The following is a 13558-nucleotide window of genomic DNA, read 5'->3' on the forward strand; positions in this document are numbered from 1 at the left end:
TAAAAACACCTAATATGCAATATACAAATCAGTTGTAAATTAACATTTAATAACAATATCAGCTGAAAGGGTTCTCTGTATAGTTTACAACATTAGTTGAGAAAGTTTTTTTTTCTTTGAGAAAAATGAACATGTACTATAGGGTAGGGTACAATGAGGCTAAATAGAACATGTGCTTTTCAATATGATTTTATAAAAATCTATAGGCCTAGGTTTTAATTAAACATTAATTGTTTTAACATATTTTGTGGGAAAATTATTAATTATTAAAGTGTTTTTTGCATAAAAATCTTATAATGTACATGGAGGTACACTCTGGAGGTAAAAGGCTCACCAGGAAGGGGCAAAAGGTCCCCATTATTGATAGATACTTTAATTAATGAGAATGAGGCATTTATATAGCACGTTTCATATGTACTACTGTACACCTAAAGGGCTTTACAATCATATCAGGGAATCTCTCCTCAACCACCACCAGTGTGCAGCATCCACTTGGATGATGCGACGGCAGCCACAGTACAACGCGCCAGTGCGCTCACAACACACCAGCTATAGGTGGAGAGAGGAGAGAGAGTGATAGAGCCAATTCAATGGATGGGATTGAATTGGGATTATTAGGAGGCCATGATTGGCAAGGGCCACTGGAGGGAATGTGGCCAGGACACCAGGGTTACACCCCTACTCTTTACGAGAAGTGCCATGGGATTTTTAATGACCACAGAGAGTCAGGACCTAAAAATGGAATATGGGATTACAGAACACAGTAAATGTATTTTCATGATTTATCACAACTTATCTTTTGTCAAATCAACTTAGATTATTAGTGTTGTTTAGATAACATCATATTTTGAGTTTCTATTTATTAAACCAATATCCTTCAATGTATTAATGGTAACTCAAATTTTTCATTTCAATGAACTTATAATTTTAAGGCAACCAGGTAATCGAATCGTGAAAAATCTCACTCCAAGCTGAGCTCAAAAGTTGACAGCCCTTACTGAGCTAGTAAGCAACCAGCTGGTAAACACTCAAAACACACTAACAAGCAGATAGTAATGCACTAAAATCCACCCAGATCACATTAGCAATCACAGAGCAATGTCTTGGTAATCAATCAAGGAGGCGAGTTGTGCAAGCACCACTCATGTTTTCTTGTGAAATGAACTGGACTTTGGGCTTTTTTTTCGTAGAAGTCTCTTATTCTCAACCAGGCTGTATTTATTTTAACAAAAATACAGTAAAAACAGTAATCTTTTGAAATGTTATTACAATTTACAATTAAAATTGTATTTATTCCTATGATGGCAAAGCTGATTTTTCAGCAGTCATTACTCCAGTCTTCAGTGTCACATGATCCTTCGGAAATCATTTTAATATGGTGATTTGCTGCTCAAAAAACATTTCTTACTATCATTGTTGAAAACAGTTCTGCTGCTTAATATTCTTGTGAAAACCATAATAATAGATTAGATTAGAATAGAATATATTTTTTGTATCAATGTAAAAGTCACATTACAGTCACATTTGATCAATTTATTCACTTTGTTAAAAAAAGAGGATCTTACAGACCCTGCACGTTTGAACAGTAGTGTACAAATCTAGTTGACTATGTATGACTGTCTACCTTCCTAAAAGTGTGCAGAGCATAACCAAATTAATTAATAATAATAAGCACCACAAACTTTGTCTCTTTTCTTGCCAGCTCATCTGACACTACCATCTTGTGTGGAATTATAAGAGTGTGAGAAAAGTATCGAAGGTAAGGTCAAGCTGGAATTCTACAGCTAGTACCTGATGGTGCCTCCCTCCTCTCTTGCATTTTATCTCTTTTCTGCCCCCCAACACACACACACACACACACACACACACACACACACACACACACACACACACACACACACACACACACACGCACTCTGGATCTTGCTGACGGAGGTGGTGATAAGTTGCTTTTTTCACGCATGAGCTCTTTTTGACTTTTTGAAAGCAACCGTTCCCTCTTTATTTCTCTCAGTTCTGTACTAAATCCCCAGTTCAAGTGGAAGTAAAAACATTGTAAAAAGCCCCCAAATAAGTCCCTTGCAGCCTGGATTATGCCAGATTAATTTAATCAATCTCGCTCAGTGTTCCATGACACATCACTTATCTCACACACTTTGAAGAATTACATTTTCCTATACTTTTTTACTTTTAATCTCACCAACAATTCTCACCCTCACTATAACCTCTGATTGAAAGGTAAACCTGTAGAGTTATGTGATATTAAAGTTTCTTTTGAATTTTTGAACTGGGGAGGACGTTTTCGTTTTCTGTGTAAAAAGTGGAGGAATCTTTAATCAGCGAAACCCTCACAAACAGTCGGTTTGAAGGGCAAAGGGCAAACTCTCTGCTTCATCTGTCATGAGGTTGTTTGTCCAGCTGATAACAATGCTCTGAACACAACGGACGAATATCTCATTGATTATAGAAGATTTCAGAAAAGGATTGCAAAGACTGAGATGGTGAAATAAATCTGCTGACAACATCCTGAATAAACAGATTTACCCTAATAAAGACAACGTACAAGTGCTCTAATTAATCTCTCAAAGATAGTTTTGCTGACTGAAATTTAAGCAAACTTGAAGAATACACTTTTGCTGTTTAACTTACTTCATGATGTTAGCAGTGGTCTCTAACACTAAGATTATAATAAGGATAGCCTTGAGAATTCTTAAAGTCAATATGAAATGACGTACACAAACCATTTTACTTTCGTAATGCAACATATACTGCAATTAAAAAGTTTCGGGTCAGAAGGTTTTGTTCGTGTTTTTGAAAGAAGCCTCCTAAGCTCTCTCACAGTAATACTGTGAAATTTTGCAATTTAAATATATCGATTTTTCTATTTTAATATATTTAAAATTTTTCTTTTATATTTAAAAAATTCCTGTGATGGCAAAGCTGAATTTTCAGCAGTCTCTTCAGTGTCACATGATCTTTCAGAAATCAATCTAATATGTTGTTTTGGTGATAAAAAAAAACTCTTATTATTAACAGTTGAAAACAGTTGTGCCGCTTATTATTTTTGATGAAACTGTGCGACATATTTTTCAGGATTCTTTGATGAATAGAAAGCTAAAAAAAAAAAACAGCATTATACATACTTATTTACTGTCATGTGTAAATAAATATGTCCTTGCTGAATAAAAGTATTAGTTTCTTGTGATAATTACTAAATAGATATGTGGCAATTAGCTACCATTATCCAAAAGTCCGCACAGCCAAACTCACATCAGGAAGAGGAAGGTTACATGTTGATTAAATATTATAAAGAATAACATGGACCGATAATTCATTTATAATAAGACTAGAATGTGCATTAAGGAAAGTAAATAGGGTTATACAATTTTTATTTCATATTGACTTGTTGAGGTGTTTTTGTAAAAAGATTATGAAAAGAATTTGAGCTGTGTTGCTGTGACTCACCATGAAATGGGGCTGGGACAGGATCCGTCTCAGTTCTTTAGCGTCTGCATTCTCCGGGTAGCATGAAATCTCCTCCAGTACCTACAGACAGACAGAGTCATCAGCCTTTACCTCAGGCTGTCATCTCCATGCTAAGTATATCTCTTGAGGTGAGTAAAGATGCTATATCTGACATAGGCTTTTTAATCTCATACACTGCAACACAACTTTGAGCTGGACTGCTGAGACCCCACACACCATATATCAGAACAGACACGCACACATACAAAAATTTCTGGAATGACCCTTAAACCCCATGTGACCAATCAGCACTGCTGTCTGGACTCATTTGGCCCTTCTATTGGCGGGGTGGTACAGGTCAGGTGGGAAGGGGGTGATTTGGCACAGAACTGCAGATATGTCACAACTCCCCGCTGAATGCTTTTGAGCGCCGGAAACTGAACGTCTTTTGAAACCACACTAATCATCTCTAATGAGCTCTAATCAATGTTTAAACCCATCTGGCAGCCCCTCACTGCCAGTCAACATCACTAAATGTAAAGCTCAGACATTTAAAAGAATCTGTGTACCTATAAATTTCCACATGTTCTACAAAAGTGGTAAAAAGAAGTGGACATAAGATTGGGAAAATGTCTGCAGCTTACATATTCCAGATGTTTCAAAGCCGTGCTCGACCCGTCTTCAGCAGAGGTCTTAGCATGAGAGACACACACAGGAGAGTTTTATAACATTTGATACATATAGTCTGTGTAAGAAGCAGCAGAGTCGAAGGCTGAATTTTGGAGGTAGGCATTTCGCTGTCTCCGCAAGATTCAGTCGCTCAGGAAAACAGTGAGAGGTGAGGGGTTAGTTTCCGCCCTGCTGGCTCTAAGCAATACAAAGAGGATAATCCTTAAGCATTTCACCACTGACAGTGATCACAAGCAAGAGGCCAAGGAGGGTTATTCGAGAGCACAGCTCTTTAATCACCAGCCAGCCTGAGTACCTTTTTGATGTGCAATACTAAAGGAAGTGGTTGAGCTTTATAGGTTGTGTGGCTTGTGACTGAGAAGAAGGTTTTAGAGAAGTTAAGACTAAGAGAACCACTGAGGAAGGCCATCAAACTATAGATTAAGACCAGAAGTAACCATCAAGACTAGTTTTAAACTTACTTTTTTATCTTAGAGAATGCAGATGGTTTTAACTATCCAAAATAACATTACTTTAATCTTTTTATGGGAACTTGAAAATGAAAATCTGTTTAACACATCTGTTTGATCAAGCTTATCAGATAGCATCAAGTTAGGATTCGTTGACATATTCAGAAAGTTCCAGTTGATGCAATTAATATATGTTAAAACATCATAAGTTTAGGTTCGCTAACTTTAAGTCAACAACATTCACAACCCATTTTAACAGATCTTTCCTCCCTATTGTAAAGAACATGTAAATAAATGTGAGCTTGCAGTCGGTTGTGGATTGGCATGTTTAAGCTAACTAAATGATTGGAGAAGTCCGACATACATCACCAGAGAGAAGTCTGTCGTTTCACCGGAACATTTAGTAAAAATAAATTTAAAAAAAGAAAAACAAATTCACATACATACATAGATGAATCATTGACAATAAGATCAATAGGCCTGCCCCCTAATAGTTGACTACACATTAGTCTTAGTCGACCAAATTTTAGTTAGTTGGTTAGTCACAGAAAAAAACGTCTACAGGAAGTGATGAAGTAACACAGGCCATGACGGACAGATCATTAACATGCTGGTAAATGTGGTAATTACAGAAACCTATGTCGGGCAGGAAATCCAAATGTTCATCTTCCTTTCATCAACCTCAAATATGGCTTATCATTTTAAACATGTAAGTAGCAACCTAATGTTAGCCACCTTACATGGCCGCTCACTCTAATGTTATCTCTCAGTCTCCTCTCCACCAATAAACTGGTGTGTGGTGGGCGTTCTGGCGCAATATGGCTGCCGTCGTATCATCCAGGTGGATGCTAGACATTGGTGGTGGTTGAGGAGATTTCCACTTCCATATTTAAAGTGCATTGAATTAAAGTGCATCAACAGCAAAATTAACTTATAATAGACTAATACATCATTTGAAACCGTGTCTATTTTTATTTTTGTGAACAAGAACACTCAAGCTTTTGTAAAATAAAAAGAACAAACAGGATGGACTTTCTGCCATCTCTGTCTCCATGTACGTCTTTCTGGAGCGTGCTACAAAAATTATCCGATATCAATACTCACACAAGCATATACATGCCTCAAAGACATACACTATATGTCTATAGCAAGCTTGAAATGGCTACTTTTAAATTAACCAATTCAAATTTGAAAACAAATTTTCTCTGACTACGTAATCCGCATGAAACGTCAAATTCATCTTTGCAGCCGACACAGACTCAGAAAACACTAGTTTACCTATAAATTATTCAACAAGTCTCCTTGCTGTTTTTTTCTGACAAATTCAAAATTATTACTTTTCCTAGTGCGCCGTTGCAAATGATAAGCATGCGCTTACATCATGCTAATTTGTAATTTAAAGTAATTCATTTAATATCATGAACATGCGACTGGTCACCTATTACACCTAAAATCTTTAATCGGGGGCAGCCCTAAAAATCAATAACATTCATTAACCAAAGAGATAGAGTGAATATAAATGAGGATGTAAAGAAATCCATCATAATTTCCAATTATTACCATAATATTTATTACATTGAATTAAATTAATTAAATTGTTACATTAACTTTTGCTACATTTTAGACTGCATCACCTTGACTTTTGGTTAACATTACCTTTCCTGCCCACCTGTCCTCATTAACAGCAGCTGTTTATAAAAAATACTATATCAATGTCTCTAGAGCCAGCAAAGGATTTTTTTGGAATGCTCGTAAAGTTACTGGATTATGTGGTTAATGGATAGTTAAACTTCATTTAATGTGTTAAGGACAAAATATAACCACTAGTATAACTATTCACTGTCTATTTGTGTTAATTGAGAGGATTATAACAGTTTCTGTGCAAATGAAGAGAGCAAACGCTTCAGCCAACAGTGAGGAAAAGCACATAGACAGTCACACATCTAATATACAGCCCGATAAGATCACCAAGCTAAATGAATTTTCACTTTCTCAAATTTACTTTTAGGTAAATTGAGAAGCGTCATGTCAGTCTCTGTGACCTCAATTATAATCTTCTGCACTTAAATATCAATGGCGATAAAAGAGCTGCTTTGTCCAAATCCACACAATCATTATTCAATTTTTTTTCTAGTCTACTCCGTAGGTAAAAGCAAACAAAAACATTCACTTGTTAATGTGGATTTTTGACTGCAGTTGGTTTGAATGCATTCTAATTCACCAGGAAGAAAACAGGCATGTGTTCACACAAGCAATAGACCACTATGGATCTGTAAATGTTAAATAAATCATACACTGAGATAAAAAATTATAAGAGGCATTGACTACAATTTTTGTTCTGGTTGAGGCCTTCTGTTAAACTATATAAAGTTACATGAATATCTGTCACATGGTGCTTTCTAAATAACAGATATGAACAGAGACGCTATAAAATTACTAAAACAGATTTGCTATTTGAAAAGCTCAAATTTGTGCGACCATCATCTGTAAAATAAATGTTATTTTAACAAAATGTATATAATGTGTTTTTTTTACCATGTTATCAGCTTTCAGTTATAATATGAAAATGTAGCTCACTTCTAGTATAGTGTTATAAATGAATTTTGAACAAATTCGTCAATTAACTATGAAAAAAGCCACAGAGCAGAAGTGAAAAAACCATGATAGAAATATGCAGTGATGAAATTCAGTTTCTAGGAAAGCCAAGGTGTGAGTAGGTCAAGCAGTGAGTCATTTCTGAATATCCAGATGAACTTTATTAAAATGGAAATATAAACTAGACAGAATAGTTGTGAAAAAAGGAGTACAAACACACCAAAATATTCAGTAGAGTATTAAATATTTAAAATGTCATTCTGAATTAACATAAACATTAACATACTTTCTTGTTGAAGAAATTGAAAAGAGGCATTAAACTAAATGGACAGGATGTGCATAAAAGTGGGGGGAAAAAATTGTCCTGGTAGAGTTTTTTTTTAAATTGACAAACAAGTAAAAACTACAATGAAGGTAATTAAACTTGTGCTAGGAACCTCTCTGGACCTCATAATGTTTTATTTGCAACTACAACAGCATCTTTCCGTTACTGTAGCCTGCACTCACCTCTTTGGCTCTCGCTACTGCGTCACTTGCAGGATTCCTGATTTGCGGTGAAGACTTGGTGTTTATCTTGTCGTATAGCTGAAAAGGTGAAAATGGACAGAACAATAATCAGAAGACTCCTTGGCTCCTTTTGCTTTTTGAATAGAGGGAAAAAAATAAGAAGTTAACCCTCTCAAACAATAACATTTCACTGACATAGCTGCTTTTGTTTGGGGCCTGCAAATTGACACCACAACCGAGCAGCTCTATTGCATGTAACAGGCTACAGATTTTCCAGCAAAATGTTATCATTTTCTTATAAGACATATAAGTAAATACTTTTCTGAAATTTATTCCAGTGATGAACAGCTGTAACTGCATTAACAGATGTTCTCCATGTCTCCAGAATTCAACAGGTACATTATTCTGAGTCAGCTGCAGTATGCTGTGAGTAATTTGCATTTAAATATTCTTGTAAAACACATCTGTTAATATGTGATTCTTCAGTGGCTTAGCTCGAGTGCCAACCCAAGCAGGGCAAGCCATTTCATGGCCAGAATCACAACTCTATCACATCCTTTTAGAGTGCACAGGATATCCGTTCTTCATCTATATTTCACAATCTCACACATACAGTTTTAGCTGAGTTTAAGGGTAAAAGCAAATGTTGCAACACCTTCAGCAACAATAAATATAAAAATATCCCAGGTTACTCACCACAGCCAAAGAAAAAACAACCAAAACCGAAGTTAAACTCCAGACAAAGTTGGTCCTGATAGGATCTCAACCCCTCTGTCCTCTGTTTCATGAAGATAGAGTTACACTCAGAGCTTGAATGGAGAGGATGGCAAAGTCTGGAGTAACTCTTCTGATACACAGATACTGTTGGAGCCACAACAGTAAAAAGCACGGAGGTTGACAATAGGTGCTATTGTTTCCCTCCCTATTCAGGGTAGGAGTTGAGTTCTCAATGAGACGACATGCATTCACAGCCTCCTAGTGATAATCTTACCCACAGAGCCCTCCTCTCTGCTTTCCTCTGGCCTGTGGCTATGGAGACAGACCCTATCATCCACACTGGGTTGTACCAAGCTGTATGCCACTCTATAGATGCCTTGGTATACAGACAAACACACATAAATATAGAGACTGGGAAGAGAGTCCACAGCTGCACTTATTCACACACACAAAAATGTGCATAATGCCATAATACTAAAGAAAAACACAAGTGCACGCGTGTGTGTGTGTGCCGAGGCCACACAGCGTGAGTGCTTGCAATGAATGAACAAAGAACAATGCATGAACAAAGTCCATTGAGTTCTCAAATAAACAAACAAAATAAATCAACACAAAAATTTTCTGTTGAAAGCTGAATGGGAAATTCTGAAATTGCTCTACTGACATTTATTGTCTGATCAGCTGTGGGAGCCAGAAAAGAAACTGAAAGTTAGTTGTGGCGAATTATTTCAAGTAAATTGATATCTGTAGCATGGATGGATTTTTGTTTGGGTAGTGGAAGGGTAATAATCAAGATTGTAGGCTGTTAGCAGCCCACTGTGGAAGTCACTAAGAACAAATCCTGAACTAGTACTTGTGTGCAACTACCCACAAATCTCTGCTCAGGGGCTCTGCCAGCAATGAGTATACTGAAATATGATTTGGCTAAAAACTGTATGTTAAACGTCAAGAAACCAAATCCAACCTGTTTACACAGGTTATAGCATAGCCTAAGTTTGGCTAATAGTTCAAATCAGTTGTGTTAAATGCTACATGTGAATTTACGCATCACAACATTATATTATACAGTATGAAAAATGGGCAATCATTTTGAGATTCACACTTAACAGTGTTATTTCATTTATTTAATGTTTTCATTGAATTGAACAGTAGATGAAGGCAAAGGTAAAATAAATGTGTTCATTTTTTTTTTTTTTTAATCTAGCTAACAAACTAGCACTCTGAAATCCCCAGAAATTGCACAAATCCAGTTAATCAGACTGTAACTGCAATCTCAGTGAACTCTTGCCATTTGTATGTGAAGTATGCATCAGAAGGTCTGTGAATGATCCGAGGCCGAGACTAGGTTTTGGCTGACTCATCAAATGGAAGAAAGAAAGAAGAAAATCCTAATGTGACATTTACTTTAAAATTCAAAGCAAGTTAATTACACCAAGATATAACAGCATTTTAACACAACCGTTTCTGTTGTATAAAGGAGGAAGTATTTTATGGGGTGTGTATGTGTGTATTTGCCTGAATAGTACAGTCTCTTACATCAAGCAATGTGTGGAGGTGATGATCCTGGAAGACGCTGTGTAGAAAGTCCAGGTCTTTCTCGCTGCAGTCTGTCAGTGCATGGATCTCCTCCAAACTGTCCAGCACTTGTGACACAGCCCCTTTACATGCACACACAAAAACAAGTGAGCAAACACCATGACCTTCAGATACCCAAGAAAAGCATGAACTTGATTTGAAAGAATCAAGACTTCGTAAAGGGACAGACAGTGACACCTACTTTCTGCAGCTAGTAGTCCTGCAAGGTGGCCAGCATAGAAACAAGCAACAAATATTACTTTAACAATACAGAGATGAATTGTCATGTGATTAGGGATAGGATTCACCACACTCTTAAGTGCACATATAAAACAATCAGTTAGAGAAGTTTGTGAATAACTACTTACAAATGCACATTCAAATGAAATTAGATATTTTTAATAATATCTTAATAAAATCTCTCCATTGACAGCTACGCAAACTACCACTTTGACACTTTAAAAAGATCATAAAGTGATCATAAAACAAATCCAAATGAGTGGTTTAGTCCAAAATTTCTAAAGAGACAGAATCGCCTTATAAGATAAACAGATTGAATCCAAGCTTTTATTCACATATAAACACTGATCATCGAACATGAACAGAAGCTCAACCGAACCTGCTTGACGCACAAGAATGAACCTAATTGGTTCTTATGGAAGCTCAATTGTGTTGTTTAACACACGAGAATGAATATTATTGGTTAACCTCATTAACCTCATTGGTTTTTGCACGTCAAACAAACATGCTTGAGCTTCCGTTGATCATAACGTTTGTGTTAATGAATGTTTATATGTGAATAGAAGCCTAAATGCAATCTGTTGAGCGTAGAAAATGATCGTGTCTTCGGAAAATTTGGACTAAACCACTCAATTCATGGGATTAGTTTTACAATCTCTTTATGAACTTTTTGAAGTGTCAAACTGGTAGTTGCGTTGCTGTCTATGTACGGACAGAAATCACTCAGACTTTATTAAACATATCTTAATTTGTTTTCCACAAATTAACAAACAAAAGTCTCACAGTTTTGGAATGACATTAGGTTGAGTAATTAATGACAGAATTTTTGGGTGAACAAACCTTTTAAATTCTGTGTTAAGTGAAAAAAGGATGTAACCACAATTGGTATGAGAAATAAACAGGAAATGTGAACCAGGCTATAAACCAAATGATTTGTGGTCAGTGTTGGGAGCAATTAAAATCCTTAAATTGTGCGCAATAATGACCATAATGCTTGTCTTAGCAATTTACCAACAAGCTTAATTTCTTTATCTCTGACTCATGCAGATAACATCAAAATAACAAAAACACTGTGATAAGAGACTACAAGACCGATAATTCAGCACAAAAAACACCAGTTCAGGAAGTGGGTTGGAGCTCATGTTGCATAACTGCTGTTTGGTGTAGTACCTGATGAAGTAGGGTCCTCAGAGAAGTCAGGCAGTTCTTCAGGTGGGTCGCCATAGAAAGAGTTGAACTTGTGACTTGAGACTGCGGCGAGCACTGCACCCTGTCAAGCCGTACAGATATAGATTAACTCTGCATATTTTGCAACAACTGAATTTAGCTGACATTCCCCTCTAAACATGTATTTCCATCCTTTTTACTTTCACAGTGCAATGCACATAGTACAATGTGGCTGCCCTAATTACTATTTATTGTTGGACTTTATATTACACTGAAGAACATGCACATGAATCATGCACAAGAGCAGTGGCTAAAACAATACGTAAAGACAAAAAAGTGCCGATGTCTCACTTTTAGCTTCCTCCTGGCATTGAACTTCCTCAGCTGCTCGACTGTTTCAAGAAGGTGGATTTTGTAGGCATAGCGATCTCTTTCCTAACAGGAAACACACACACTTCAAATGGTGCTTATTCATCTCATAAAAGAAGGGCAACTTAAGTCCAAAAATTATTGCAGATACATATGTAAATCTACATAAACACAAATACAAAAAAACAAAAAAACATAATAAAGCATATTAAGAAAACATAATGCTGAAAAATAATATATAATTAGTGTATATATAATGCATACAGTTTGTATGGTTTTAAAAGTATTATTAATTAAAACAACAACAGCAACAACAACAACAACAATCATAATAAAACTCCGTAAGATCAGTAAGCAGATATTTCTTGAGTTATGTTGATACCTTGAGCCAGGGGTGGTTGAGAGCTTCATACACTGTGATCCTCTCGGCAGGGTCCAGCATCAGCATACGACGCACCAGGTCTTTGGCACTCTCTGAGATGTGGCCCCACTGCCGTGGGTTCATCTGCAAAGCACACGCATACATAAATGGACAAACCCAGATCCTCTGATACCATTTCCCTCCAAAATGGTGATAGTGCCAGAATCAATGCTCAGAATCAGCCAACATTTTCACGGACGAAAACGACACTTGATACCAATGGACTAAAGTGATTTATGTGTAAAAAGTAACTGACTTCAGCTTTCTTTCCTCATAATCTAAGCCCTTAAACAAATCAGTATATGTTGCAGATTTTATTAGCCTGACTTCAGCCCCTTTTGAAGGCCTTGAAGATATTTCCAGCATGTCTTGACGGACTATGCTATTAAACTACTACCTTGTATTTTCCTTTAATGATTGCTTCAAACAGGCGTTCTTTAGTGCCATAGAAGGGCAGGCAGCCACTCAGCAGGATGAAGAGAATGACACCACAGCCCCAAACATCCACAGGTTTCCCATAGGGTTCTCTTTTCACCACCTCAGGGGCCATGAAGTGCGGAGTGCCCACCCGGCCTACGGCACAGACAGCATGTCACGTGAGCATCCATTCAAATACATACAAAAGAGCTGTTGCTGATTCAACATTTAAACAATCAAGCAGCACAATCATGCATACACTGTCTCTCACAAACAGCAGTAGTGACAAAGAGCTCATGGATCAGGATAAAATCATCGCCTGAATGATAAGAACTATGCCCTAAATGGTTTTGTATGATAAAATAAGGAACTAATATTTTAAAATTCTGACGAGTTTCGGTTCTTCAAGCCAATATAATGAAAAGAGGATGTTATTTCTTTGTGCAGTTTGTGCTTCATTTAACTTCAATTACATGCTTTTACATATGAATAATGTTGACCAGAAGCTTCTCAATGCATGAATCACTGAAGCCTCTAGTTTGCAGTGCAGGTAGAGTACACAGGAAATGTCCATGTGCCGTATGTTACAAGTCTAAACAGGGTTTTTCCAAGTACCTCCAGCCACTAATCCGGACTCTCCCAACTGTATAGCCACACCGAAGCCACCCAGTTTCACTGGAGCAGAGTTCTCCTTCGATGCTAGCAACACACAATGAGGCTGCCGTGAAAAAGAAAAAACATCGTTATTCTGTTGTACAAACCACACTGGAATTGACATTAAAAAGTCAAGGGAAGTGAAGAAACATTGTGATTAATTAAATATGTAATGTGAATCTGAGTGATTTCTGAAAACTAATTTATCAATAAACAATGAAGAAAGAAAAAGTTTATTTAAACAAAATCCAGACAATATATTTAACAAAAGTATTGTTTCAATTGTTTGTTT

The 13558-nt window shown here is 36.6% G+C and overlaps 2 protein-coding genes across 51 annotated transcripts in view; both read right to left on the reverse strand.

The window, feature by feature from the left end:
* The window catches only part of rpl8 (ribosomal protein L8), a 113261-nt gene that overhangs the window by 62937 nt on the left and 36766 nt on the right, over positions 1–13558 (reverse strand). The gene's annotated exons all lie outside the window — the stretch shown is intronic.
* The window catches only part of caska (calcium/calmodulin-dependent serine protein kinase a), a 224112-nt gene that overhangs the window by 22382 nt on the left and 188172 nt on the right, over positions 1–13558 (reverse strand). For 11 of the 50 annotated variants that reach the window (XM_077215419.1, XM_077215412.1, XM_077215403.1 and 8 more), the window contains exons 6-15: positions 13228–13330; positions 12590–12768; positions 12157–12279; positions 11757–11840; positions 11409–11508; positions 10201–10218; positions 9960–10081; positions 7707–7784; positions 4110–4157; positions 3466–3546 (exon numbers count right to left, since the gene is read on the reverse strand). In XM_077215419.1, coding sequence (XP_077071534.1) covers positions 3466–3546; positions 4110–4157; positions 7707–7784; positions 9960–10081; positions 10201–10218; positions 11409–11508; positions 11757–11840; positions 12157–12279; positions 12590–12768; positions 13228–13330 — 936 coding nt within the window. The remainder of the gene's footprint in view (positions 1–3465; positions 3547–4109; positions 4158–7706; positions 7785–9959; positions 10082–10200; positions 10219–11408; positions 11509–11756; positions 11841–12156; positions 12280–12589; positions 12769–13227; positions 13331–13558) is intronic. The other 39 variants (XM_077215443.1, XM_077215438.1, XM_077215433.1 and 36 more) reach the window with 7 other exon arrangements.

The sequence above is a fragment of the Siphateles boraxobius genome, unplaced genomic scaffold (assembly GCF_051911475.1).
Source record: "Siphateles boraxobius isolate OS27281-9 unplaced genomic scaffold, OSU_SipBor_1 7, whole genome shotgun sequence".
In the NCBI taxonomy this organism is placed as follows: Eukaryota; Metazoa; Chordata; class Actinopteri; order Cypriniformes; family Leuciscidae; genus Siphateles; species Siphateles boraxobius.